This window comes from Eutrema salsugineum, unplaced genomic scaffold (assembly GCF_000478725.1).
Source record: "Eutrema salsugineum unplaced genomic scaffold, Eutsalg1_0 scaffold_13, whole genome shotgun sequence".
In the NCBI taxonomy this organism is placed as follows: domain Eukaryota; kingdom Viridiplantae; phylum Streptophyta; class Magnoliopsida; order Brassicales; family Brassicaceae; genus Eutrema; species Eutrema salsugineum.
The window spans coordinates 2,489,973-2,515,231 of record NW_006256885.1 but is presented as its reverse complement, the minus strand read 5'-3'; the positions used below and the strand labels follow the sequence as shown (position 1 = coordinate 2,515,231).

The 25,259-nt window shown below is 36.2% G+C and overlaps 6 protein-coding genes across 6 annotated transcripts; 5 read left to right on the top strand and 1 right to left on the bottom strand.

Moving 5' to 3' along the window:
- The first annotated feature begins 1,905 nt into the window (after positions 1 to 1,905).
- Positions 1,906 to 3,951, top strand: LOC18024783 (probable cysteine protease RD21C). The gene is made up of 5 exons (XM_006406441.2): positions 1,906 to 2,400; positions 2,514 to 2,752; positions 2,840 to 2,980; positions 3,068 to 3,502; positions 3,620 to 3,951. The coding sequence occupies exons 1-5, from the start codon at positions 1,950 to 1,952 to the stop codon at positions 3,710 to 3,712; spliced, it is 1,359 nt and encodes a 452-aa protein (XP_006406504.1). The 5' UTR covers positions 1,906 to 1,949; the 3' UTR covers positions 3,713 to 3,951.
- A 1,094-nt stretch (positions 3,952 to 5,045) lies between these two features.
- LOC18024782 (phosphatidylinositol 3,4,5-trisphosphate 3-phosphatase and protein-tyrosine-phosphatase PTEN2A) lies at positions 5,046 to 9,170 on the top strand. The gene is made up of 13 exons (XM_006406440.2): positions 5,046 to 5,180; positions 5,693 to 6,207; positions 6,316 to 6,417; positions 6,522 to 6,578; positions 6,784 to 6,849; positions 7,141 to 7,317; positions 7,393 to 7,479; positions 7,589 to 7,653; positions 7,727 to 7,803; positions 7,887 to 7,933; positions 8,024 to 8,154; positions 8,255 to 8,324; positions 8,436 to 9,170. The coding sequence occupies exons 2-13, from the start codon at positions 5,785 to 5,787 to the stop codon at positions 8,943 to 8,945; spliced, it is 1,812 nt and encodes a 603-aa protein (XP_006406503.1). The 5' UTR covers positions 5,046 to 5,180; positions 5,693 to 5,784; the 3' UTR covers positions 8,946 to 9,170.
- Positions 9,171 to 10,696: 1,526 nt separating this feature from the next.
- Positions 10,697 to 12,834, bottom strand: LOC18024781. The gene is made up of 3 exons (XM_006406439.2): positions 11,859 to 12,834; positions 11,363 to 11,757; positions 10,697 to 11,089 (listed from the first exon to the last, which is right to left on the bottom strand). The coding sequence occupies exons 1-3, from the start codon at positions 12,832 to 12,834 to the stop codon at positions 10,697 to 10,699; spliced, it is 1,764 nt and encodes a 587-aa protein (XP_006406502.2).
- Positions 12,835 to 16,195: 3,361 nt separating this feature from the next.
- On the top strand, positions 16,196 to 18,843 carry LOC18024780 (RNA pseudouridine synthase 4, mitochondrial). Its single transcript, XM_006406438.2, has 10 exons — positions 16,196 to 16,614; positions 16,744 to 16,806; positions 16,910 to 17,056; positions 17,143 to 17,190; positions 17,298 to 17,378; positions 17,537 to 17,650; positions 17,758 to 17,859; positions 18,027 to 18,138; positions 18,224 to 18,270; positions 18,364 to 18,843. Exons 1-10 carry the CDS (start codon positions 16,261 to 16,263, stop codon positions 18,727 to 18,729), a joined length of 1,434 nt encoding a protein of 477 aa, XP_006406501.1. The 5' UTR covers positions 16,196 to 16,260; the 3' UTR covers positions 18,730 to 18,843.
- A 1,537-nt stretch (positions 18,844 to 20,380) lies between these two features.
- LOC18024779 (cinnamyl alcohol dehydrogenase 4) lies at positions 20,381 to 22,737 on the top strand. Its single transcript, XM_006406437.2, has 5 exons — positions 20,381 to 20,562; positions 20,695 to 20,808; positions 21,469 to 21,696; positions 21,785 to 22,224; positions 22,310 to 22,737. Exons 1-5 carry the CDS (start codon positions 20,474 to 20,476, stop codon positions 22,531 to 22,533), a joined length of 1,095 nt encoding a protein of 364 aa, XP_006406500.1. The 5' UTR covers positions 20,381 to 20,473; the 3' UTR covers positions 22,534 to 22,737.
- Positions 22,738 to 23,027: 290 nt separating this feature from the next.
- LOC18024778 (reticulon-like protein B11) lies at positions 23,028 to 24,857 on the top strand. Its single transcript, XM_006406436.2, has 5 exons — positions 23,028 to 23,304; positions 23,682 to 23,862; positions 24,117 to 24,258; positions 24,351 to 24,420; positions 24,523 to 24,857. Exons 1-5 carry the CDS (start codon positions 23,244 to 23,246, stop codon positions 24,666 to 24,668), a joined length of 600 nt encoding a protein of 199 aa, XP_006406499.1. The 5' UTR covers positions 23,028 to 23,243; the 3' UTR covers positions 24,669 to 24,857.
- The last annotated feature ends 402 nt before the right edge of the window (positions 24,858 to 25,259 follow it).

Sequence of the window (25,259 nt, the reverse complement as noted above, 5' to 3'; positions counted from 1 at the left end):
TACTAAGTGTAAACCCTAAATCAAATATTTTGTTCTTCTTAATTTGAAATCATAAATTTAAACTTATAAATATAAAAAAATAATTTATCTACATTAAGATTACTAATATCTAATTTATGATTACAAATTTGAAACTAATATTATTTTTTTATAATTTTTAAAATTAAATTTTATGATTTAATTATACAGTAGACTTCATAAGCTATGTTAGAAGTCTACTAGTAGACTTCTATTACTTTAAAGTAGACTTCGTCAGGGTTTAAACTGTAATTAGGACATCCGTTTTTTTATTTGGTCATACAGGAGTATATTGTCTTTTCACTATCCCTTTAGGTTATTTTTGCTAAATATTACATCAGAAGTCTACTTTTGTATTCAAAATCAAGTTTTAGGTCATTTTTAGCAAAAACCCTTTAAATTTATACAAAATAAGTAAATAACTAAGAAAAATCAAGTTGTGTTAAAAAAAGAGTTAATTAAATAAATGACCAAAAAACTGATAGAATTTGCAAAAATGACCAGGGGCCCACTAGAAACTCAAAACACTATTTCGATGGTTATCAGTAAATACCATTTTGTCCTTCTTTGTATCTGTCATATGAATTTGTCTTTATGTGGACAATGGCTATAATTATTGCATAGGATACCAAAAATTTTCGTAGGTATAAAAAAATCTGCTCAAATCTACTTTCAATGAATCTCAACCACACAATATATTCCAAATTTAACTTCAATATACAGTATAATAACGAGTTATATATTTTGTTATGGATTAACAATTATTATATCATATATAAACTTATAAATTTACATATAATATTATGTTTTACACGGTAAAGATAGTGTTAGATTGATAACAATAATGAGTTATATAGATAATTAAAGATGTTATTGATATACTTAACATATAACATATAAATTAACGTCTAATATTATAATTTACTAGGTAAATAATATGTTAGATTGATAACAATAATGAATTATATAGATGATTAAAGATGTTATTGATATATTTAGCACATTACATATAAATTGATGTCTAACATTATAATTTACTAGGTAAAAAATATGTTAGATTGATAATAATATTGAATTATATAGATTGTTAAAGGTGTTATTTTTGTAGTTAGAGTGCTACAAATACATAGAGCATTCTATTAGATATGCTAGCAGTCTAAAAATAAATTTATAAAAGTAATTCAGCTAGAGACACATTATTAAATATGTTAATACCAATATGATCGGTTGTTATAACACTTTGAATACAGAGTTGGTTTTCCTCATAAGGAAAGTCAGAAAATGAACTTTGATCAACAATGGAGAAATTATGGTGATTTTTCTAGTTTGAAATCAAACTAATGTTAATTTTTGATTGAAAGTTTAGATTGGAGTTGGAATTTTTACCAGTTTTGATCATATCCATTAAATTTCGGATTTGACTTTTCAATAAGCAAATCTAATGATTATGATTTGATATTGTTGAGAAATACTGTTTTGAGAAGATGATCTTGAAGATGAAGGTGAAAAAAATTATAATAGAAACATGAGAAAATAGGGAGATGAAAGAGAAAGCAAGGAAAAAAGAGAAAGGAGAACGAGAGGAGAGAGAAGAAGAAATGATATGTATGTGTTAATGTATGTAGGTACATAGTTATAGACTAGTATAGCTATAGGGATTTTTTGGTATTAAAAAAATTTCTGTAGTGTCAATATCATCTACAAGATATAGTTATATATGCAAATATGAGTGTAAATTTGGTTATTTGTTATAATTATTCTTAAAAAAATAAATAAATTAAATTAACACGTCAAGCCAATAGGAAGAACGAATCTCTCCCTCTCCCTCTCCATTTCTCTCGACGACAAAAGTTTCCTCCTCTATAAATACTTCGCGCAACAGTTGCAGAAATCTCATTGAAACATAACAAAAACAACAACAACAACAAAAAATGTCTAATCCAATCAGATTTATAACCCTATCTCTCGTGATCTTCTCGGTGTTACTAACTTCCCTATCTCTCGGCGGCGTCACGGCGAAGGTGACGATCCAGGACGAGGCGCAAGTGCGGCGGATGTACGAGCGGTGGCTCGTGGAGAATCGTAAGAACTATAATGGTCTTGGAGAGAAAGAGACACGGTTCCAGATCTTCAAGGACAACTTGAGGTTCGTGGAAGAGCATAATTCGGTCCCGGGTCAGAGTTACGAACTCGGGTTGACCCGGTTCGCGGATCTGACGAACGAAGAGTTTCGAGCGATTTACTTGAGGAGGAAGATGGAGAGGACTAGAGATTCGGTGAAGGGTGAGAGGTATTTGTACAAGGAAGGAGATTCTTTGCCTGATGAAGTCGATTGGAGACAGAAAGGCGCCGTTGGTCCAGTCAAAAATCAAGGAAACTGTGGTATGACTGCGAACTGCGTTGGCGGTTTAACCGCTATATTCTAGCGTTTTATGTTTCGTGTTTGGAACCGAGCTGATGTGAGATTTTTTTGTTTTGTTTTTGACAATGAATAGGAAGTTGTTGGGCGTTTTCGGCGATTGGTGCGGTTGAAGGGATAAACCAGATCAAGACAGGAGAATTGATATCTTTGTCGGAGCAAGAACTTGTTGATTGTGACACGAGCTACAATGGTGGATGTGGTGGTGGTCTCATGGACTATGCTTTTCAGTTCATTATCAAAAACGGTGGTATTGACACAGAGGAAGATTACCCTTACACCGCAACTGATGTTAACATGTGCAATTCCGACAAGGTATAGAGAAACCGCTGATTATAAACGCCAATGTTTTGATTTATGGTAGTATACTTATGGTGTTATGTGCTCTGTTTTGTCCTGTAGAAGAACACACGTGTTGTTACCATCGATGGTTATGAGGATGTTCCTCAAAACGATGAGAAGTCTTTGAAGAAAGCTCTCGCTAATCAACCAATTAGTGTTGCCATTGAAGCCGGTGGCCGAGCTTTCCAGCTTTACAAATCCGTAATAATGCTAAACAAAAATCCTTGATTGATCTATCACATAGGATTGTGAAAAAAAAAATCCAACTCATTATGTTTGTTTCCACAGGGTGTGTTTACAGGAACATGTGGTACAGCTTTGGACCATGGTGTTGTAGCCGTGGGATACGGATCATCAAGTGGTCAAGACTATTGGATTATTCGTAACTCATGGGGATCGAACTGGGGAGAAAGCGGATACATTAAGCTCGAGCGTAACATCGATGACTCAGCCGGGAAATGCGGTGTGACAATGATGGCATCTTACCCTACCAAATCATCGAGCTCGAACCCACCAAAACCGCCACCTCCTTCACCTGTTGTTTGTGACAAGTCTTACACTTGTCCAGCCAAGTCCACTTGTTGTTGTCTCTATGAGTACAAAGGCAAATGCTATAGCTGGGGATGTTGTCCGCTTGAGTCAGCTACTTGCTGCGAGGATGGCTCTAGTTGCTGCCCTCAGTCATACCCTGTCTGTGATTTGAGGGCCAATACTTGTAGAATGGTTAGTTTTTTCTTGATGTCGTTAAGACACCAAATTTGGAACTTTCGCACAAGTGAAAGACTTTGTTTTTTTTAATGTTTACTTGACTGATTCGTTTATGGATTTTGATGTGGACAGAAGGGAAACAGTCCGTTCAGCGTAAGAGCTTTGACACGAGGCCCAGCGATTGCGTCCACGAAGGCTACAAACGTGCTTGTAAGCAGCGCTTGAGGAGAGATTAATCGAATAAAGAAGCGATTTGTTTTCAACTTTTTAATCCCAAGTTGCCAAGATTCGTCTTTTGTCTTTAGACACTTCAAGATTGGATCATAGTTTGATTACTCTCGTTAATTTTAATTTGTTTATCTTGGATCTGATTTGACTTGCGGTAAATGTGTAAGAAGGAATCAGATATTTACTCCATAGCATTAATGTAATCTTCCTCGAATAATAAAAATTTGACTTGTAAATGCCGTTTCATAAGGCTCAACAAACCTTTTCTTTTTGGTAACACATTCACTTATAAGGGACACATCTTGTATATTGAATTATAGTTCTATACCCTTGTAAACATAGCTAAAACTAAAAGCTAAAAAAGAACAGTAGTGATTAATCAAATAATCAAGGAAAAGCTAATCTGATTTAATCAAATAAGTTGACGACCCTTCCACGTTTTGATCTATCAAGTGAAGAAATTATAAACATTACATATGATGCCCCAAAAGTTTTATAAATTTTAGCACCTAAAGCTTAGAAGACAGAGCCCAGAATAAACAATCGATAGTAAAAAGTAAAAAACAAAGAAGATTCACCTCAAAAGAACCATTAAAATACTAAAAAAAAGTTTGACTTCTTCACCTTCAAGAAATTGGAACCATTTCATCATTGGCTAATGATGTTGATGTCGTTGTTCTTTAGCTCTCATAGCACCATTACAACGTCTTCGTGACATGCAGTGGCTATTAATCCAAAAACACGAAGAACAGGATCTGCGTTGCCATTGAAGCTATCAGCCAAACTTTCCAGCTGTCTGAGCACAAGTTAATGAAGCATGTGTTTCAAGACCGGAGGAGTTAAATATTTTTTTGGGGCTAATTTTTCAAAATTTAAGTTAGTCTAATTGGTTTGTGAATATGTTAATGCGTGTTTTGTTTGAAAGAACAATTTTATTTTAAATGGCCAATTTTTTTATCTCGCTTGTAGTTAGAGAAATCTCAAACACGGCTCTACCAATGAGAAAAAAAGTCTTAACGTTACTAATCTGATATTTGTTCCATAGATAGGTAGAGTCTCTACTCTCTACAGCCTCTAAACTCTAAAGTCCATCTACCAATCACATTTTAATTGTTTAAAGCCTTTAAAGTTCTTTTGTTGCTGTGTTTTTTTTTCATCTTCAGCCAAAATGATCCATCTCAATTAGAATGTAAAAGTAAATTCGAGACACCACGTGCAACGTTCGATCCGGATCCAAAACCATCTAAACGTCTGTAGATCTAACGGCACTGATTTAATGTTGACCGAAACTCTCACGTGACTTGATCTCGATACTGTGTTTCGTTTCCCCAATCTATCTATCGAATATCTGAAATTCTCAAGCCCTAGCTCCTTCTTAACCTCGCGCGCGTCAAATTCTAACTTGTTCGGTTCGATTTTCATCCACGGAGCCTTATGTCTTTGGATTTGGTTCTCGATCTATGAGGTTTTGTCTAGCTCCTATGCTTTTGATGTTTTCAATTTGCTCTTGATTTTTGTGATTCTCTGATTCCCTTTTCTGATCTGGTTTCGAGATTTCAAATATTTGATTTGTGGTTCTCTGGATTTGATGGTTTGCTCTAAGGTTTAACCTGCCTTTGATGCTTCTTTATGAGGTTCATGTCGTGATCGCCCATTAATTGTTGTTTAATAGCTTTGAGTAACTCGTCGAATGTGCATGTTCTTGGCAAAGCTGAAATGGGTGTTTATGCATAGTGTTAAGTTAATTGGCTTTAGATTTTGTTTGGTTCTGTTTTAGAACGGGACAATGGTCTTCTTAGGCGAATTAGAACACGGAAATGATGATTTAGGGCAAATGATTTGAAACAGTTGTGCTAAATCAGAAATTCTCCAGGTTTTAGCTTGATTTTGAAGTTGAAGTCTCTTTTATTCTGAACTTTTAGATTAGATTTATAAACTATCTTACTCAATGTAGTTTTTTTGATGTGATGTCTGCAGAAGAGGGGATTTGGAACTTTGATAATTCATATTTTGGATTCAAGATCAAGCTTTAGTGTTCCTTTTGAGAGACTCTACGAGTGATAGAAACTATGTCATCTGATTCACCAAATTTGCCAGCTGCTGGAATACCAGATGGTCAGCCTCCTCCTGCTTCTGTAGAAGCTGGAAGCGAAGATTCACCTAAAGGGGTAGCATCAAAACTGTCTGCCTCTGGGATATCAACATGGGCCAAAAATCTGAAAGTTCCCCAGCCATTTTCTTCCACACGAGCCGACTCTGATGTCGACAATACTGAAAAGTCTGCTTTTGCGAAATTCACCAGTGGGTTAGGACTTCGTTTATCTCCGAAATCTCCTCAACCAGACGAGACCACAGAAGGAACTTCAACTGGTACACAACCAGGTTTCATTGGCACAATTACGAAAGGTTTGGTAGATACATCGAAGAATGCAGTCAAGGCAGTACAGGTCAAGGCTCGACACGCTGTATCCCAGAACAAAAGAAGATACCAGGTACAGTTTATAGATTTCGTGTCATCTGTTTTGATACCCAGTTACGTCCATGCTAGCGTGCTTCCGCATCTGAAGTTAAGTTTTTCTTTTGCTCGCCTTGTGGTTCAGGAAGGAGGGTTTGATTTGGATTTGACCTACATAACAGAGAACATTATTGCTATGGGGTTTCCTGCCGGTGATATGAGTTCTGGCTTTTTTGGATATGTCGAAGTGAGTCAATTAGTATGCTTGTAATGCTCTATTTTAGTTTTAGTTTTTGCTGCCAGATTCGTTCGAAGTTAATCTGGCCATGTTCGTTCAAAACATCTATGCAGGGTTTCTACCGCAACCAGATGGAAGAAGTTATTAACTTTCTTGAAACTCAACACAAGGTAGTACTACTAATTTGTTAGAAAAAATTTTCGATGTTCATATGTCAAGAATAGCGAATGTGTTTCTAGTCCTTTAGAAATGTGTTAGTTACGCCATCTTGCCATCTAAGTTTTGGAAAGTAACTTAGATATGATGCGTAGCTACAGCCTTTATATTTAGGTTCTGCTCTGAGCTATTCTTATAATTGCTTTCTTTTTATTATAGGGAAAATACAAGGTTTACAATCTTTGTTCAGAGAGGTTGTATGATGTATCACTATTTGAAGGGAAGGTATGTTACAGTATACCCTATTCTTTTTTCTTCCTCTTTTCCTCGCATTTGACCTACATATGACTTCCTCGAGTAATAGTGCCTTAGTCAAATTAAAGAAACTTGCTCCATAGATCACTCACTGCACTCAAGTTACTTTAACTCCGAGCTACTTATGAAACAATTGGCAATAAAAGAAAATCTGTACTTTGTGGCGTACGTACAAGATTTGGATAATTTGCTCATTTCTTACATCCACTCATTTTTGTCCCTAAACATCTGTTTTCTTTGCACTAATAATTTTGCCTCCAGGTCGCCAGTTTCCCATTTGATGATCACAATTGCCCACCAATCCATTTGATTACCTCATTTTGCCAAAGTGCATATTCGTGGTTGAAGGAGGACATAGAGAATGTTGTGGTTGTTCACTGTAAGGCTGGAATGGCGAGGACTGGGCTCATGATATGTAGTCTTCTGCTGTATCTGAAGGTAAAGCATTTATCGTAACATTGTATAAACATAGTCCAACACACAAAACCAATCATGGTTCCTTCTCTTGTTTAGTTTTTTCCGACTGCCGAAGAGTGCATGGACTTCTACAACCAGAAACGATGTGTGGATGGAAAAGGGCTTGTGTTACCTAGCCAAATTGTAAGTCTTGTATTGGAATTATATAACTATATTGTGCTAACGTTACATAGTCAAAAAGGTTCTTTGCTCTTCTGCTGACTAGTGAGTCTGTTTAATCATTATTTTGTAGAGATATGTGAAATACTTTGAACGAATATTGACTTACTTCAACGGGGAAAACCAACCAGGCCGCAAGTAAGCTGCTTGTTCATATACCTTAATATAGCACACAGTTGTGTATTGACATCGTACAATTCCTTTTATATAGGTGTATGCTTAGGGGATTCCGGCTCCATAGGTGTCCCTATTGGATCAGGCCATCCATCACTATTTCAGATCACAATGGTGAGTTGGACGATCAATGTTTCATGACAACTTAGAAAGCCAGTATCATGCTGAGCTAATATCTTCTTGTAACTTATATGCAGGTGTTCTCTTTACCACGAAAAAGCATCCTAGAACCAAGGATCTATCGGTTAGCCACTGTCTATTGCTATCAAGTTTTTCGTTAAAGCCTTTATGAATTCGCATCGTGTGGTTTAGTGGAACTTTCATGCTTTTGCAGCCTGAAGACTTTTGGTTCAGTGCCCCAAAGAAAGGGGTCATGGTCTTTGCCCTACCCGGAGAACCCGGTCTAACGGAGTTAGCTGGGGACTTCAAAATCCATTTTCACGATCGCCAAGGAGATTTTTACTGGTTCGGAAGCTAATTCCTCGTGATCCAAATCCCTAACCAATATAGCTTTGATTTTCTGTTTTTCTCACACGAATTAGCTTTTCTGTAATCTTATTCTCAGCTGGTTAAACACGACAATGATGGAAAACAGAGTGATTCTTAAAACCAGTGAACTTGACGGGTTTGACAAGGTAATTACTGAATGCTTGACTTTTGTTTGTTTAAGTCGAGGTTGGGCTCCTCTATCAATTTGTCGGTTTGAAATGATAATTCTTTGTGTTTAATCCTTAAATCAAATACAGAGGAAGCTACCATCGCCTGGATTTATGGTTGAAGTTGTTCTTGCTGATATTAACCAAACAATCCCTGCAAACCCTAGTTCTGAAACAGCATCCAAGCCACCCGACGAAACTTCAGCAGCTAATTCCTCCCCTGTAGAGGGTGTCATACCGGCTCCAGGACCCAGTAAAGAAACAGAGAACCCTGATAAGGACGATGTGTTCTCTGATAACGAAACAGACTCAACTGGTCCGACCAAAACCACATCATCGGCTTCTTCTCAAACCCCACAATCCAAACAGAGCGCAGATGAAACCTCTGGTCTGACTCTTGCGACCGAGAAAGTGTCTATTTCTGGAAACAAGGGATCATCAGAGCCGGTGCAAGGAACGGTTAGCAAGGCTGAAGCGACAGAGAAACCCACTGGGTCTGGGGTCAACGCGTCGAGCTCAGAGAGTAGTGAGTTCAAGGTTGTGGCGGCTGATGCATCTGTGTTCTCGTTTGGAGATGAAGACGACTTCGAAAGCGATTGAAGTAGTGATGATGATAAAAAGAAGGAAGATGTGTACATAAAAACAGGGAATGTTAAATCAATCACACGATGGAATCCATTCATTGTGTTTTGGTTTTCGTGTTGTGATGTTGAATTCAATGGCCTTCTATGGCTTTTATACAGTATGTTTTTTTTTTCTTTAAATATTACTGCACAAAATTATACTTTGGTTGCTTTAATTTCACAGGCTTCGGCTTTCACATAATGATGGTAAAATAATGTACTTGCTTATATCTAGTAGATGTTTCGCCGGAGGTAGGTCACCTCTCTGTTCTCTCTCTAAAATCTTTCACAGAGAGTGAGAGTTTTCTTCTTTGTTTTTCCGATCAAATCGGATAATAATTCCGACTTTAAGATCTTTTGTTGTTTCATATTTCTTTAAGTCGGATTCCTGTATTCCGTTCATCGGATTTTATCTTTCCGTTCCAGATTTCTTTTGTTACATCAGATCGATTCTTCATATATAAAGTCATCATCTTCGCTAATCTTAGTGAAGAAAAGATCTCTATCAATTAAAAGAATCGATCAGTTTGGATTTCTAAATGATAAAGCAAAAAGATTTCTGTATTCGGATTTTATAACTCTATTCTACAGGTTTGGCTTCTCTTCTTGCACGAAGTGGTGAGGCCCAGATCCGGCGATGATGGTTGAAATCTCTAATCCAATATTTGGTATCATTCTCTCTTGGTTGGGAGTAGAATCTCCCTAAATCCTCTTCTAAAATGCCTTTGTTAAGGCAGAGGGTATTAGCTATGAAATAGTGATGATCGGAGGTGATTTTATGGAAGAGAAGAGTCCATCATTCATTTAGGATCTTCTTCAAAATGTCTGTAGATGGAGTTTTACAAGGTTAGTTTTCGAAGAAGACATCCTCGATTTGCTGGAATTCTGCAACAACACCGTCGGAGATCATCAGATCGGTGGTCCGGCGAAGCTATTTTCCGATGATGTGGTGTTGACAACGTTTCATCCATAGCTTTCTTTTAGCCCTCCACGTATGTAATACGTGTTGTGTTATATTTGATAATTATCTGTTAGAGATAAATAGGCTTTAGTTGGATTTAAAATGTATGATTGAAGAGCTGTGGGTTAGGTTTCGAAAACTCTTATAAGTTGCTGGGCTTTCATTACATGAAAAGACGAAAAAAAAAAAAAATATCTAGTAGATGTTTCTTTTTTTTCCCTCATCTAATAGATGTTTCTTGTTAAGAAAGAGCGATCTGCATGCTACCTTTACGTGGGAGCACATTTTGTTGGAGTGTAACCAAAATTACTAAAAATTAACAAATAAACAAAAAAATTAAAACTTTAAAACTCAGATGATCTAAAAGATAACATATGTCTCGGCTACACAGACATACGCTGACATAGAAAAGGGACAGACAAGCTTTGATGCGCTGACAAGTATCTATTTTATTTTGATATAACATTTTACAATTTCCTTCTGTTGTCATTACCAATTTACTTGTTTCTCCTATTTTTTTCTGTAGTTGTTATTGAAAGAAAAAAAAAAGAAGAAGATATTAATATGAATTCACATTTCAATAAATTCAAGAAAAACAAAAATTAAGTTTATATTATTGCATGTTTACTTTCTCGATTATTTTATTTGTATAGGAAGAAAAAAAAAACAACCGCGTTACACATTTTATTAAGTTATAGTATTATATTACCATATATTGTTTAATGGTAGTAGCTAGTAACGAATTAAGTCAAAGAACAAAGAAGTGTCTATCTCTTGCAGATCACTCCCTTGCCACCAACGCCACTGGCACAACTCATCTCAGGGAGCTCCAATTTGCTCCGACCATCACCGTGGCTTCCTCCGTTACCGATGAACCTTGCGGCTGAGCAGTCAGGTGCAAAAAGTCCGGTGGTCTGAAATTCTCTGTCACCGCCCATCACAGGCATGTGGACTCCGATCTTGACTCGGCTGATGTAGTTAGACCTATAAGTCTGTCCCAAAACACCATCGACATTGTCGCTAAGGTCTTGGAACTTGAACCCTAAGTCGAGGTGAGCTAGACAATCGTCTTCCTTCACATCGTAGCCATGGATTCTTGACTCTTCCATTGTTATTGGCACCACTCTTGCTGTGATCTTAAGCAAGCCCTCTATTTCAACCTGAAGAAAAAAAAATGCATATATATATATATAATTAATAGATCACTATAACGGATTTACGTTTAGAAAAATTGGTTGCGTTTGTTATTTGAAAGATAATAATCAACAATGACTAGCTATTAACATATGACCAAATACGGAAATTTTATTGATTTGATAAAAAAAAACGAAGATTTTAATCCTAGAATGAGATAAATTTTCTATATTTTGATTTTGTTTCTTTTAGTTTAAATATATAACTTTGTGAGAACTAATATTTTTCTTAGGTCGTACCTCGAGGTTGTTAGTGTCAGCGTTGACACGCTTGACCGAGACGGTAGGGTAAACTCCAGGGGATGAAGTCCACGTGGCACCGTCTAGCTGAGGAAGTGAGATAACGTTTCCGTCGAAAGAGGCTGAGATACGGTCAACGGAATCGTCCCACGTGGTGGTCTTGAGGGCTCCGACGTAGAAACGGTGAGTGCCAAAGAGGATGGCAATGGATTGGACCCAAGTGAAGTCACGTGTCATACCAGACCTTCGTTTACCGATGAAATGTGCGTTGATGTGAAGGTTAGGATCGGAGATGAGGCAGAAGTTGGAGTCTTTCTTGCCGTGGAAGTAAAAGGTTAGACCATCTCCTCCGATGAAACGTGGGTCTTGGCAAACAGATCCTGGCTTGTCGCAATCTGCATCACAACGCACGTATCATGATTGATAACATATATTAATGAAATAATTGAATGATAAAGAACTAACAAGGAGGACGAGTTATATGGAGATGACATACTGCAAAGAGGCTTGCAAGTGACGCAGTCTACTTCACAAGAACGGGGACAAGCGGCCGGGCAAGTGTACTCAACTCCATAACATGGAGAGCCCTTCTTTCTACACCTGGCCCTTCTGACTCCTGCTCCTGCCTCGCCGTCTGATGGAGGCGTTGGAGTAGGAGAGGATGGGGGAACGTAAGGAGGTGAGTTTGGAGCACTTGGAACAGGGACGGAAGGAGAAGGTACTGTAGGAGTGGGACTTGGAACGGAGGGAGTGGGAGTTGCAGGTGGGGAATATGGAGGGAGTGGTGCGGTAGGAGTATCAGGGCTTGGAACGGATGGTTTAGGAGTAGGTGGTGTGGGAGTAACATTAGGAGGGCTTGGAACGGCTGGAGTAGGAGTAGATGGTGTAGGATTAACATTAGGAGGGCTTGGAACGGCTGGTGTAGGAGTAGGAGGTGGTGGTGAAGATGGTGGAGTAGGACTTGGCACAGCCGGTGTAGGAGTCGGAACTGGTGGAGTGGGACTTGGCACGGCCGGTGTAGGAGTCGGAACTGGTGGAGTGGGACTTGGCACGGCCGGTGTAGGAGTCGGAACTGGTGGAGTGGGACTTGGCACGGCCGGTGTAGGAGTCGGAGGCGATGGTGAAACTGGTGGAGTGGGACTTGGCACAGATGGTGTAGGAGTTGGAGGCGTAGGTGAAACAGGAGGAACCGGAGCCGGAGTGTATTCACCGTCCTCTTCACCACCGTCCTCTTCGGAGGAAGGAGGGCCACAAATGGGTTTGCAAGAAGCACATTCAACATGGCAAGAGTCGGGACAGAATTTGGGGCAAACATGTTCCAAGTTGTAGCAATGTTTGTACTTCTTGATCTTACATGTTGCATGGCTTGGGTTGTTGACTATGCCCGGTGGTGTTTGAGCCATTGTTAGTGCAAGTGATGCAAGGAGTATGCATCCCAATATTTGAAGTTTTGTGTGTTTGGCTAAATCCATTGCTAGAGCTAACAAAAGAAATAAAAAGGTTTTTCTTCTTTCAGTTGTGTTTTTTAGGATTCAATGAGTTTATGGTATCATGGGATGATGTGGTTTAGGTGCTGCGATATGGTTTATATAGATAGATATGTTTGGTGTTTTTTTTTTTTTTAATATCAAGTTGGGGTTTTTTATTAATCTTTAAATGAGGGTTCCTCTAATCATGGAATATGGATGCTTACATTTTCGGATAACTACATAATTTAACAAATATCAATACTTTATACACAATAAAACGCATTTATGCTTCAAACTTATATTGATGTATTGTTTTGTTAAATAATCATGGGAATCGGAAGCCAAACACACGGATTAATCATTGGGGCTTATGAAAATCTGGTTTTACTTGCCATTTAAAGGCGTTAATGCACAGATGTCCAAACATGATTTAAATCACGGTAAAGAAGATTCGAACCCTGATGTCTAACTAATAGAGTGAATCTTCAGTCACTAGACCACCATGAGATTGTTTACAAACTTTATTGATCACAAAAAGGTTTCTAAACTAGTAGGTTTAAACTTTCACAATATAACTAAGATTAATTGAAGATTGCTAATTTTACTCCAAAAAAAAAAAAGATTGAAGTCTCCTAATAAATTCAGCCAATGAAAGTCCGATTACAAGAAAAAAATATTAACTAGTCTACCATTAAAAAAAAAAGCCATGACCACTGTCTTTACACATTTTAAGTGCAACTGTCGCTCAAATTATGATTGATCTTCTTATTATTTTAGAAAGATTCTTGACCAAAAGAGAAATGTTAAATATGAGGCATGAGGGTATATATGATCATTTGTTTGGTTCTAAATTTTGATATAATAAACTAGAGAAACGGGTTTGTTAATGAGTAGAAATTATATGATCAGATTACTGATTACATTTTTATCTGCCTATCACTCTAATATTCATAAACATTATATACTGTATCTGTATGAAACAAATACTATGGCCTGAAGTTGATTTAGAACAACAACAAACTCTCCGAAATTTTAAAACAAAGACTTATATGCTGGGATACTGTAACTATCAATTGAATTTAAGGGAGAAAAAAAAAATCATGACCTTAGTTTATATGTAAACAATGCTAGCGTCAAGTCAACCTCATCTCAAACCAATCGATACCATTAAGTATATGAAATTCTTCCAAAATTACAAAAGAGTTTCGATTCCACTTTATGCAATTACAAGTAATACATTAATGGAACTATGAATGTGATTAATGTTAATTATATGTATTGCTGCATGCAAGTTTACGGGGAATCATTAATACAAAAAATGTTATATGGGGAACCACTTTGTTATGAAGTGATCCGCATGCTACTTTTTGTGGTAGCATGCACATTTTGCTGAAGGACTCCAAATAGTTATCATTAAATTAAAATTGTATATAATAATAAAGTTAATAGTTCTTTGCTACAAAACTAAATTCGAATGTTCGTTTGATTCTTCATTTTTATGAAATATTTGCACCAAAGTGAAATCAAAATTCGTTTGGCTCACTTTAATCAGTGTCATTTCTCTAACAAAATTTGAAATTTGTTTTAGCAAATTAACTAATTCGATTATGTTCATTTTTGGTTTTGATTTCATATAATAACTCAATTATAAAAAGTAAACCAAATAAATAACTGAAGTTAAAGTTCGGTTCCATTATATGATCGAGTTCGATCCTATTTGTGGAAACCTAACTGACAATATTCCATGCTACATTCTACATTATATCCTGTAAAAATTGTAAATTTGAGTTAGCCTTAAGCGGCGGGTTTATAATTAAAGTGAAAATTTTGTTGGTTTTATCTCTGTTGATAAATTTATCAAGCTTTAACAATTTTCTTACTAAAATAAAATTGTAAATTTGAGTTAGCCTTAAGCGGCGGGTTTATAATTAAAGTGAAAATTTTGTTGGTTTTATCTCTGTTGATAAATTTATCAAGCTTTAACAATTTTCTTACTAAAATAAATGGTCAATAAAACGTTAATTAATTATTCATAAAGAGATGAGATTCTGTATAAAAGAGACGAAGGACATTAGAGAGGAGAACCTTTGACTTTTGAGTGGCTCACATGATGAAGACAACAATGATAAGTTAAGCCATGATAACACCTTTACAGCTATGTTTTCATTTTCTACTCTATCTTCTATTTGACGAAACATAGAAATACTTTTCTCTGTTAGCGTTAACAGGTCATCAAAATTAAAAACTATCGATAATTTGTTTTTAACTAAGTTTTATATGCAAAATACAAGCATGCAAGCAATATGCATGCTTTCTAACTATGTGACTCAAGGAGGCACCGACTATAGGATCTAATTCTATTATTTAATTTTATGAGCTCGACCTGCTATAACTCCAGATGACTAAACATGCATGTATGCTTTCAACTATGTGACTCAAGGAGGCACCGACCATATAGGTCTAAGTCTATTATATAGTTTGATGTGATCTGCTACATACAAGTCCGCATAACTAAATGCATATTTTTGGATTTGAAAGTTTTATGATCGAATAGATTATATCAGTGTTCAAGAGAGCGGGTTAGGTTGGCCGCCTAGACGTCGTCTAGCCAGATTTACATGTTAAACAACATGTGAATGTGTTGGTTTTACAAGTGCAATTGTTTTTTTTTTTCATGTGATGTTTATATTAGATTTGTTATTTGTTATTGATGGTAGAATAAACACTTAACACCCAAATTACATGAATCACATCAAAACTCCAACTTTTCAATACTCGAGGAAATCCTTTGAAGCGATGACATAATCCTCCTATAGTGAATTAGATATACCTTTCAAATCCAATTATCCTTAGCTTCATAATCCGCAAAGACAAACAAGATTCTTCAAACTTTCTCTCGGCTGCGACAATGTCATGGCAACGAAACAAAGGAAAGTTGGTTGCCTAAGGATTGTATATATGCTAAACAAAAAAAATGGACATTCAATTCAAGATACATTCTTTGTACGACTTATGAATTAATTTAGGCAATACAAGTAAGAGATGCTCAATCCTCAAACTAATTCTCATCAACGAATTATATGCCTAAAGCACAAAATCCTCAAACTAATTCTCATCAATAAATATATTTTTATGTTTTCAGTTACTGAAAATCCCGCTAAGATTATGTGCTGATATGTTTGCATTAATTACCTCTAGAAAAATCCAAAAAAATTATGTTGTGATGGAGAATCTGAAATTTCAGACAAAGAAGAGAATAGATGGTTGAGTTAGACCAATAGCTTTTCTCATTTCTGTGTTTGTTTAAATTAATTCGAAACAAATAATCAAATTAATAAAGCAAATTTACGTTTGACGACCCGAACCAGTTCCCTCTTCCCACTGCTACAAACCCTTAAACCCTAATTTGAATTCTAGATTAAACCCTAAATGGCAAAATGGAGACTTGCGACGGCGACGCTCCGTCGTCATCTCCGATCCCCATCGCCTACTATCTCTTCCGTCTTCAGGGATCCGAGCGGAGCCTTATCTGCGGCTAATCAGCGTCGTAGCTACGGTACACCTCTCGCCGACGATGATGATGATGATCCGAGAGGCAAATGGCTAACTTTACCTCCTTTTTCTCCCACCATCGACGCCGCCGCAGTAGGAAAGGAGCTATTTTCCGACGGAGATTCCGTCAAAGCTTCATCGGATGGCTCTACGACGGCGCTTAGGTGGATTCTTCGCTGCCGTCCCGATCTTCCCAGGACTCTCGTACAGAAACTCTTTCGTTTAAGACAGGTTCTTACTCTACCCAATTGCTTCATCATTAGCCAATTAGTGTATTGAAAGATTCTACATTTCTTCCTCGCTTTAGTGTGTGATGGTATTGTTGTTGTCAATTTCTTACATTGTGAAATTGAATTTCAGGTTAGAAGAGAAATGTCTCTGAGCTGTGATGGTGATGAACTACAAAGAAGCCAACTTAAAAGGGTAATGTTCTTCTGTCATCTATTTAATTGGAAAAGAAAACTTCTTTTTTAAATTTGTTTGAGAAGCTGCTGTTATCTGATGGTACTGATTCTGACCCTTGAAGGTTGCAGCCAAGGAATCCTTGAATTTAGGTGATAGAATTTACCTTCCTTTATCGGTAAACAATGATGCGCCGCCTCCTGCTAAGAAAGAAAGCTTTTGTTGCAGTGAAGAAGAACGCAAATTCGTTTGCAGCTTGGTGTTGTACAAGGTTTTGAAACTCTATACTGTTTTGGTTTTTCATATTAGTCTTGTTATATTAGATTGAAAGATCTAAACTGTGAGTTAATGTTCCAGGATCCAGCCATTATTGTCTTGAATAAACCTCATGGTTTGGCTGTTCAAGTAAGTCATTTATGCTTCATGCATTCTGATGGATTGTAATCTCGTATATTCATGATTCATGTTCATGGAATTTTTGTGAAAACTGATTGACTATTGCTCTGAAACAGGGTGGGACTGGGATCAAAATCAGCATCGATGAACTCGCTGCCACTTGCTTGACTTTTGGTAAATCAGAATCTCCCCGCCTGGTTAGTCGAGAATCATAGTAATGCACCGATTAGAAATGTATCTAAATGTACACTGAACCGGAAAAGAAAGTGTCTGATCTATAGAAGAAAGTCTATTAAGCCTACTTAATCTGAAAATTTAGGAATCTCTTGGCTTATGCTAGTATGGTGTGTGTTAGGTGCATAGACTTGACAGAGACTGTAGTGGACTTTTGGTGTTGGGAAGAACTCAAACGGCTGCAACCGTTCTTCATTCTATATTCCGCGAGAAAACATCTGGTGCATCCGCATATGTAAATCCTCTGCTTTTCTCATAGAAATTTTTCCTTATTTGCTTGTCATGATTCCTGAGAAATCCACATAAATTTCTCTTCCAGTAACTTTTCTTTCTTTTTCTTAGAGTGTCAAAAAGAACATAAAATCCTTGAAAAGAAAATATCTGGCACTCGTGATCGGATGTCCAAGACGTCAACGGGGACAGATTTCAGCTCCACTCAGAAAAGTCAGTTTTACACTCTGTTTTAGCTAGAAAGTATCACCCATCTGAGTTTCATAGTCCATTTGGTTCGATCTCTGAGTTGATTTGTCTATAGACCGTCAATATCATTGCTTTTGCTGCTTTACTGGAGTCAAATTCTAAGCTAACACGTATGTGGAATGTCTGAGTAGGTTGTTGTGGATGATGGAAAATCTGATCGTATCACAGTGAATGACAATGGAGAACTCGTTTCTACTCAGCATGCTATCACCGAATACCGAGTGATTGAATCTTCACCACATGGTTAGTGTGACAAAAGACTTTGTTTTTCTTTTCAGTTAAAACATACGATTTGGCCTTGAGTTTTTAGCATATTGTTGATCTGTAGGATACACATGGCTTGAGCTTCGCCCTTTAACCGGGAGAAAACATCAGGTCTCTATAGATTTTCAGTTTCGGTTTCAACTTTCACTCTGTTTCTCTGTTCTCTTAAAACAATGTGTTTTTAATTGTCTTCTATTGCAACAGCTTCGTGTACACTGCGCAGAAGTTCTAGGAACACCGATACTCGGGGACTATAAATACGGTTGGCAAGCTCATAAATCCAGGGAACCTTTTGTCTCTTCCGGAAACACACCGACCAAGCCATCATTGTCCCCTTTTGGCTTGGATTTGGATGGTGGAGATGTATCTTCAAAGCAGCCACACCTTCATCTCCACTCAAAGCAGATCGATCTGCCAAACATCTCTCAGCTCTTGGAACAATTGGAGGTTTCTTCAGATTCTGATTCTTCGGAACACGATTGCCTTAAATTCGATGCTCCATTGCCTGCTCATATGCAGCTAAGCTTTAACTTACTGAAATCTAGAGTCGAATCTTGTGACAATAGTTAGATTTGTTATTAAGTTGTTTCCTTTTCTTACCAAGCTTTCTTCTTTGTGTTCTTGAGGTCCCAAGTACTTGCTCTGTGTCACCTGAATATTCTCATACAAAGATAAATCATCATAGTTAAATTATTTTCACATTTACTAGCATAATTATCATTCTCATTATTAACACAATTAGTGTGATCTCTGAAAAAAAAACAGAAAATCAGCGTGTTTTAGATTCGATTCCCTTTGTATTCACTGATCACACTATTCAGTTGTTGGACTCCACAGAAGCATGTAACATTTTTAGTCTAGTGGTAGATATAATAAGGGATTAGAGATTTTTTAGTATTTATATTTAAATTTATCATTAATCTAATTGGATATATACTGTTAAGTAAAATGAGAACAAGTTTTTAGATAATTTTAAATTCTTACCTCTGGAAAACGAAAGGGAGTGACGAAATTCTATTAAATATCAGTAGTTCGGTACCTAACTGAAACAAAGACTGAATAGTTTATATGTTTTTTTTTTTTTAAGAAAAAGGTTTTGATAATTGTGAATTATCCTGTCTGAAAGGTATGTGGATGACGTGGCAATAAATGATTGGTCAGGCTTCAGAACAAAAGAGTAGCGTCGAATCTTTTACCAACCACACTTTGGTACTTTACCTACTCCCCCCCCATCCTTGATCAAACCGTCATTTTCCAATTATACAAAAATATATGTTTGTTCCATTATTTCTTCTATTTTATTTTTAGTTGGTCAATTTGTATAAATAAAAAAATTTCCCTTCAATTCACAAAAGCAAATCCTGATTTGATTTAATAATAATTTCAGACCAATATAATATTATTTTCTTTTTAATCTGTAAAATAGTCCAGCAACAAAAATAACTCTGTAAAATACTTTATATGTTCTGTTTGATAAAAAAATATAAGGTTTTGTTGGTAAAAGGAAGAAGAAGAATATAAGGTTTATCTTGAATGAGATTAGAAATTAGTTGACATATGTCCAGCAACGCCATGAAAAGAAAAAAACTAATACTTTCGTTTTATTGCATAAGAAATAAAGAATATCCACCTAAATTGATGGTGTCATATCTCTTTCACATTTCCATTTTTTTTTTTTATAATCTTTCTCATTTCTCATTTAGCTTTACTTTTTTCTTTAAATATGTATCTATGCATGTCGAAATTTTAATTAGGCTGTTGATATCTCTGTTTCCTTTTCAACGACTATCGTGGTCCACAATTTTTTATATCTATATTCGAGTGCATTTTCGATTTCTTTTGTTTGTTTCCACTGTTTCTGGTTGGTTTGAAATTGAATTAACATATATACTCTGTTTTAATAACTTATCAAACGAAAACCAGATTTCTTCGGTTGAGTTTCATTTAGTTCGATTATTTTCATCCCTATTCCCTACTCTTAGGTTATAATTTAGTAATTGTATATACATAGTGTATAATAAATAATGATTGTACCATCGGAAAGAAAAAAGATAAAAGATAAGAGGTTTGGTTGGTCTTGGTCGATCTTACTGATTAAAAAAGACTCCCACCAAAAAATAATAATAATATCCCAATTTTGCTCCTCTTTTTTGGTTTTATTAAAAAAAAAAAAATTTCCCCCACTATATATACATATGTCAACAAGTGCCTTTACAGTCATGTTTCCGTAATCACATCATCCCTCAATACTGTTTTTCTCTGCAAATTTATATATATATAAAAAATACAAAGAAACCAAGAAAGAAAAAGAAAAATGGGAAGTGAAGGAGGAGAAAAGAAGGCTTTAGGATGGGCTGCGAGAGATCCTTCTGGTGTCCTCTCTCCTTACTCCTACACTTTAAGGTTTCTTTTCTCTTCTTCTTTTTATAAGAAAAATTTAGCTTTTTGTTTATAGGTTATCCGGTTTTATCTCTCAAAGAGTTATTGAATTTCTTTATTTTTTCTTGTTAAACTGAATATTGGATTTGTTAATAGGAGCACAGGGCCAGATGATGTGTATATAAAGGTTATATGCTGTGGAATTTGCCATACTGATATTCACCAGATTAAAAATGATCTTGGAATGTCCAATTACCCTATGGTTCCTGGGTAATCTCTTCTTCAATTCTCTTTTTCTTCTTTTTATTATTTTGCTCTTTTTATTTTGTTTTCATTTTTGTTTACAATATAATACTTGTTTCCGGTGCATGGCGATTTTCTTTTCATCTGTCAAAAATCGATCCCGAATTTATCCATCGCCTTCATTTCATATCCCAATCGAATATATGATTTCAGATATTAAGATTTATGTGTAATTTTTTTGCATAAAAAAAGAGACTCGTAACTAGCTTGGTGATTTTCTAAAGCGTGATAGAGATAACTCCAAAGAGATGTACATTTGAAAATTAACGAACTAATTTCTGAAAATGTCCAGGAATATCATATTTAAATAATTAAGGCTACGATCGAATGAGGTTAATTTTGTTTTCGATTTTGGTATTTAGTTGACAACTTGACATTATTGTACCGACAGAAAACATTACATACTGGATCGGCTACTGTTACAAATCTGACATTTGATTGTAGCCGCACACTTGTTCACCATTCACTGTTTAATTTGTTTTTTTTTTTCAGTTCACTGTTTTATCTTTTCAATTAACATGCAAAAGACAAAAAAAAAAAAAAAACTATGCAATGTGGACTTGTTGACTAACCAAAAATCTACGAGCAAATATTTTGTAAAAACTAAAACGAAGGTTCGATTTACAGACACGAGGTGGTAGGTAAGGTGGTGGAAGTGGGATCAGATGTGAGCAAGTTCACCGTAGGAGATGTGGTCGGAGTCGGCGTTATCGTCGGATGCTGCGGTAACTGCAAACCATGCAGCTCAGATCTTGAGCAGTACTGTAACAAGAAAATCTGGAGTTACAACGATGTCTACACCGACGGAAAACCCACCCAGGGTGGCTTCGCAGACACTATGATCGTCCATCAGAAGTAAGCATTTCTTGTTTCACAAGTAAACACATTAATATCGATTCCTTTGTCCACAAGTAACCTTTTTAAAAATTTTGTGGACAAAAAGGTTTATTGTAAAGATACCAGAAGGGATGCCTGTGGAGCAGGCTGCGCCGCTTCTATGCGCAGGAGTAACGGTTTACAGTCCGTTGAGCCACTTCGGTCTAATGAAAACCGGACTCAGAGGAGGGATTCTAGGGTTAGGAGGAGTAGGACACATGGGTGTGAAGATTGCTAAAGCAATGGGACATCACGTGACAGTGATAAGCTCATCAGAGAAGAAAAGAGAAGAAGCGATGGAACATTTAGGAGCCGACGACTACGTAGTGAGCTCTGATCAAGCAGAGATGCAAAGAATCGCAGATTCTCTTGACTACATTATCGATACCGTACCGGTGTTTCACCCTCTCGAGCCGTACTTGGCTTGTCTTAAACTCGACGGGAATTTGATTCTCATGGGTGTTATTAACACTCCTCTTCAGTTCATTACCCCTCTCATCATTCTTGGTTAGTCTTTCTTGTTTTAAATAAGTCATTTCTAATTAAAATTAAATGGTTGGCAAATGATTATTTGATTTGTGAATAATTACAGGGAGGAAAGTGATATCGGGGAGCTTTATTGGGAGCATAAAAGAGACAGAGGAAGTGTTGGCTTTCTGCAAAGAGAAAGGGGTTACGTCGACCATTGAAGTGGTGAAGATTGATGAGCTTAACACTGCGTTTGAGAGGCTTCACAAGAACGATGTTCGTTACAGATTTGTCGTTGATGTTGCTGGAAGCAAGTTCTTGGAGGAGACTGCAACAACCACAAATTGAAAGAAGAACTAAATTATGTAATATGGTTCCTAATTAAATAATGTATGTTCGTTGTCTCTCTCTCTCTCTTTTTTTTTTTTTTGAATGTTTCAGCAAACGAATGCTTTGTTTTGTTTTGTTTTATCAGTTAATGCGATTTTCCTGTCACTGTCTTTTTTATATGGGTTGTTTGTCACAAGAGAGAAAAAAAATTTTATATGAGCATATTATAATATATAAAACATATTTTGTGAAGTTTTTTTTGGGGTTAGTTGGAACCATTATGAATCTTTATACTCGAGATGATTCGAATTATCTGGCTAGAGGATAAAGATATATTCAAAAATTCATGACTCAAAGTTGTTAAACCACAAACTGAATTATGAGCCTAATCAACATTAGTTAGGCTTTCTTGAATTTTAGTATTAGAAAGGTAGCCAAAAGAGAAAAAAATAAAATAAGTTAAAGGAGAACAATACTTTAATTTGATAATTAAAATCAAAAATCTATCGACCAAAAAAAAAAACAATCGCCGAAGCGTAAAGGAAAAAAATCGTTGATATTTGGATGTAGGAATTAGGAAGGAAGAGAGCAGGCACGATTAATCCATCGAAAGCAGTGCTTTGTTCACAAAGCAGTCTCTCCAATATTATCGAATCAAGATCATCGATTCGTATTTTTCATTTTGCATTCAAACTCTCTATGCAGAAGAACCCTAACTGATATTCGCCATGGGAGATTCCTCTTCTTCAACCCGCGTTTCTGTTCACCAATCTCTTGGTGGTGGTTCAGGTGATTGCATCTTCTTCTTCCTTTTCCACCGATTTTGGTTTCGTTTCGTTGCATTAGCTATAGATTTCGGGTTTCTTCGACTTTCGATTCAATGGATAATTTTCGAGATTATCGATTCCCACGTGTTTAGTTGTTGGGTTTTTGCGTTGATTGGCGTAGTTCTGGATTGATCGAGTTCTGTTTTAGGTTTTCGTTCGATGGTTATGCGCATTTTGGGAAATTTCTAAAATTGTTCATAATTATCATTACGTTTCATCAATTTGATGTACAGAACTTAGAGACCAATAGGAATCTCTCAGCATGTGATTTGTGTGTCCTTTAATGCACATTTTGGTGTTGAATCTTTTGGGTTTGTTTTTGGAACTGCAATTTTGCAGTCGCTGATTTGCTGCTATGGAGAAACCGGACTGGTGCAGTCATTTTGCTAGTCTCTTCTACTGGATTTTGGTTCTTATTTGAAAGAGCTGGATACAATCTCTTGTCCTTCGTCTCCAATGTTCTGCTTCTCCTTGTCGCTATCCTCTTCTTATGGGCCAAGTCTGCTACAGTACTTAACCGGTAATTGCCTGCTCTTTCTTTATGCTCCATTTGTTACGAAAAATATGAAACCTTTATGCGGCATTTCTGGATTTTCTTCTTGATAGTCGATTCTTGTATGTTAAATCTACTGTCACTGTCTTATAAGTTGCTGTTTCACATTGAAAGATACTTTTTGGAAGATAAAAAAGCTTAAGAGTATTGAAACTCTGAAACTGTGCTGTGAGAAACTGAGTCGTGTCTCATAAGTATACTACCAATGATTTTTGTTTCAGACCTCTACCTCCAGTTCCGAATATGGAAATCCCTGAGGAGTTTGCGATAAAGTTTGCTGATGATCTTCGTGTTTGGATCAACCATGTACTGTCAATTGCAAGTGATATCACCATTGCTAGAAATCCGATTCGTCTCCTTCAGGTTTTAGTCTAATCTTTTGTTTGAGTCTGGACGCTTTTTGCATGTTATGTGTTACACGGTTCACATCTCGTTGGATTTTAACTGTGAAATAGGTTTCATTAGTCTTGTGGGCTATATCCTATATCGGGACTTTAATCAACTCCCTCACTCTTGTCTACATTGGTGAGCAATCTAACCTTTTGCTTGTGGGTTATGATGTCTTGTAGTGTTGGTTGATTTGAGTAATTTTGTTCTCAATCATTCGTCTCTGTTTTTATCTCACAGGGATTGTTCTGAGTCTTTCTGTTCCTATCGTCTACGAGAAATACCAAGACCACATTGATGATAAACTGAACTCAACTGCTAAAGTCATCCGAAGTATCTCAAGGAAGATTCCAATGCCAGTAAACAAAGAGAAGAAATATCAATAGGTAGTAAGCAAGAGTCTCTCGTCTGAAAATACCTGAACCTTGTGGAACTCATATGTATCGCTACATGCAAGTTTTATGGGGAATCAGTTAACAAAACAAAGTTTATGGGGAATCACTTTGCTATCAAGTGATCCGCATGCACCTTTTTTTTCTCAAGTACTTCAAATAGTTTTTAATTAAAATAGTTCGTTGCTAATGCAAAATTAAAATCGAATTTTTGTTTGGTTCTTCATTTTTGTGAAATATATGCACCAAAGTGATTCACAATTCGTTTGGTTCATTTTTTAATCAGTGATCCATTTAAGTTTTCATTTTTCTTCTCTTTCTTCTATTTGAAGAAAATTAGAAATACTTTTCTCTGTTAGCGTTAGCAGTTCATCAAAATTTGTATCTAACTAAGTTTTATATGTTTCATGCAATTTTATTAATTTAATCTGATTGATCAAATAATATAATTTTTTATTTTATTTTTAATAATACATATACGTACATAAAAAAATATATTGAAATAAAGTAATGTTTTCCTGAAACTGAAAGAGTCAAAATCCACCAAGCAGTGAAGATATGGGAAAGTAGGACAAAGAATCTGGC

What these genes read in the sequence shown, in the direction of transcription:
- LOC18024783 (XM_006406441.2), top strand. Translation starts at nt 1,950, where the DNA reads ATGTCTAATCCAATCAGATTTATAACCCTATCTCTCGTGATCTTCTCG. An exon ending in CAAAAATCAAGGAAACTGTG is followed by an intron (nt 2,401 to 2,513) that starts GTATGACTGCGA and finishes GACAATGAATAG; the next exon opens with GAAGTTGTTGGGCGTTTTCG. An exon ending in CTTTCCAGCTTTACAAATCC is followed by an intron (nt 2,981 to 3,067) that starts GTAATAATGCTA and finishes TTGTTTCCACAG; the next exon opens with GGTGTGTTTACAGGAACATG.
- LOC18024782 (XM_006406440.2), top strand. Translation starts at nt 5,785, where the DNA reads ATGTCATCTGATTCACCAAATTTGCCAGCTGCTGGAATACCAGATGGT. An exon ending in TTCTTGAAACTCAACACAAG is followed by an intron (nt 6,579 to 6,783) that starts GTAGTACTACTA and finishes TTTTTATTATAG; the next exon opens with GGAAAATACAAGGTTTACAA. An exon ending in AACTTGACGGGTTTGACAAG is followed by an intron (nt 8,325 to 8,435) that starts GTAATTACTGAA and finishes AATCAAATACAG; the next exon opens with AGGAAGCTACCATCGCCTGG.
- LOC18024780 (XM_006406438.2), top strand. Translation starts at nt 16,261, where the DNA reads ATGGCAAAATGGAGACTTGCGACGGCGACGCTCCGTCGTCATCTCCGA. An exon ending in CATCTGGTGCATCCGCATAT is followed by an intron (nt 17,651 to 17,757) that starts GTAAATCCTCTG and finishes TCTTTTTCTTAG; the next exon opens with AGTGTCAAAAAGAACATAAA. An exon ending in TAACCGGGAGAAAACATCAG is followed by an intron (nt 18,271 to 18,363) that starts GTCTCTATAGAT and finishes CTATTGCAACAG; the next exon opens with CTTCGTGTACACTGCGCAGA.
- LOC18024778 (XM_006406436.2), top strand. Translation starts at nt 23,244, where the DNA reads ATGGGAGATTCCTCTTCTTCAACCCGCGTTTCTGTTCACCAATCTCTT. An exon ending in TCTGCTACAGTACTTAACCG is followed by an intron (nt 23,863 to 24,116) that starts GTAATTGCCTGC and finishes TTTTTGTTTCAG; the next exon opens with ACCTCTACCTCCAGTTCCGA. An exon ending in ATCCGATTCGTCTCCTTCAG is followed by an intron (nt 24,259 to 24,350) that starts GTTTTAGTCTAA and finishes ACTGTGAAATAG; the next exon opens with GTTTCATTAGTCTTGTGGGC.
- LOC18024779 (XM_006406437.2), top strand. Translation starts at nt 20,474, where the DNA reads ATGGGAAGTGAAGGAGGAGAAAAGAAGGCTTTAGGATGGGCTGCGAGA. An exon ending in ACTATGATCGTCCATCAGAA is followed by an intron (nt 21,697 to 21,784) that starts GTAAGCATTTCT and finishes GTGGACAAAAAG; the next exon opens with GTTTATTGTAAAGATACCAG. An exon ending in TACCCCTCTCATCATTCTTG is followed by an intron (nt 22,225 to 22,309) that starts GTTAGTCTTTCT and finishes GAATAATTACAG; the next exon opens with GGAGGAAAGTGATATCGGGG.
- LOC18024781 (XM_006406439.2), bottom strand. Translation starts at nt 12,834, where the DNA reads ATGGATTTAGCCAAACACACAAAACTTCAAATATTGGGATGCATACTC. An exon ending in CACTTGCAAGCCTCTTTGCA is followed by an intron (nt 11,758 to 11,858) that starts GTATGTCATCTC and finishes GTTGTGATGCAG; the next exon opens with ATTGCGACAAGCCAGGATCT. An exon ending in CTGACACTAACAACCTCGAG is followed by an intron (nt 11,090 to 11,362) that starts GTACGACCTAAG and finishes TTTTTTCTTCAG; the next exon opens with GTTGAAATAGAGGGCTTGCT.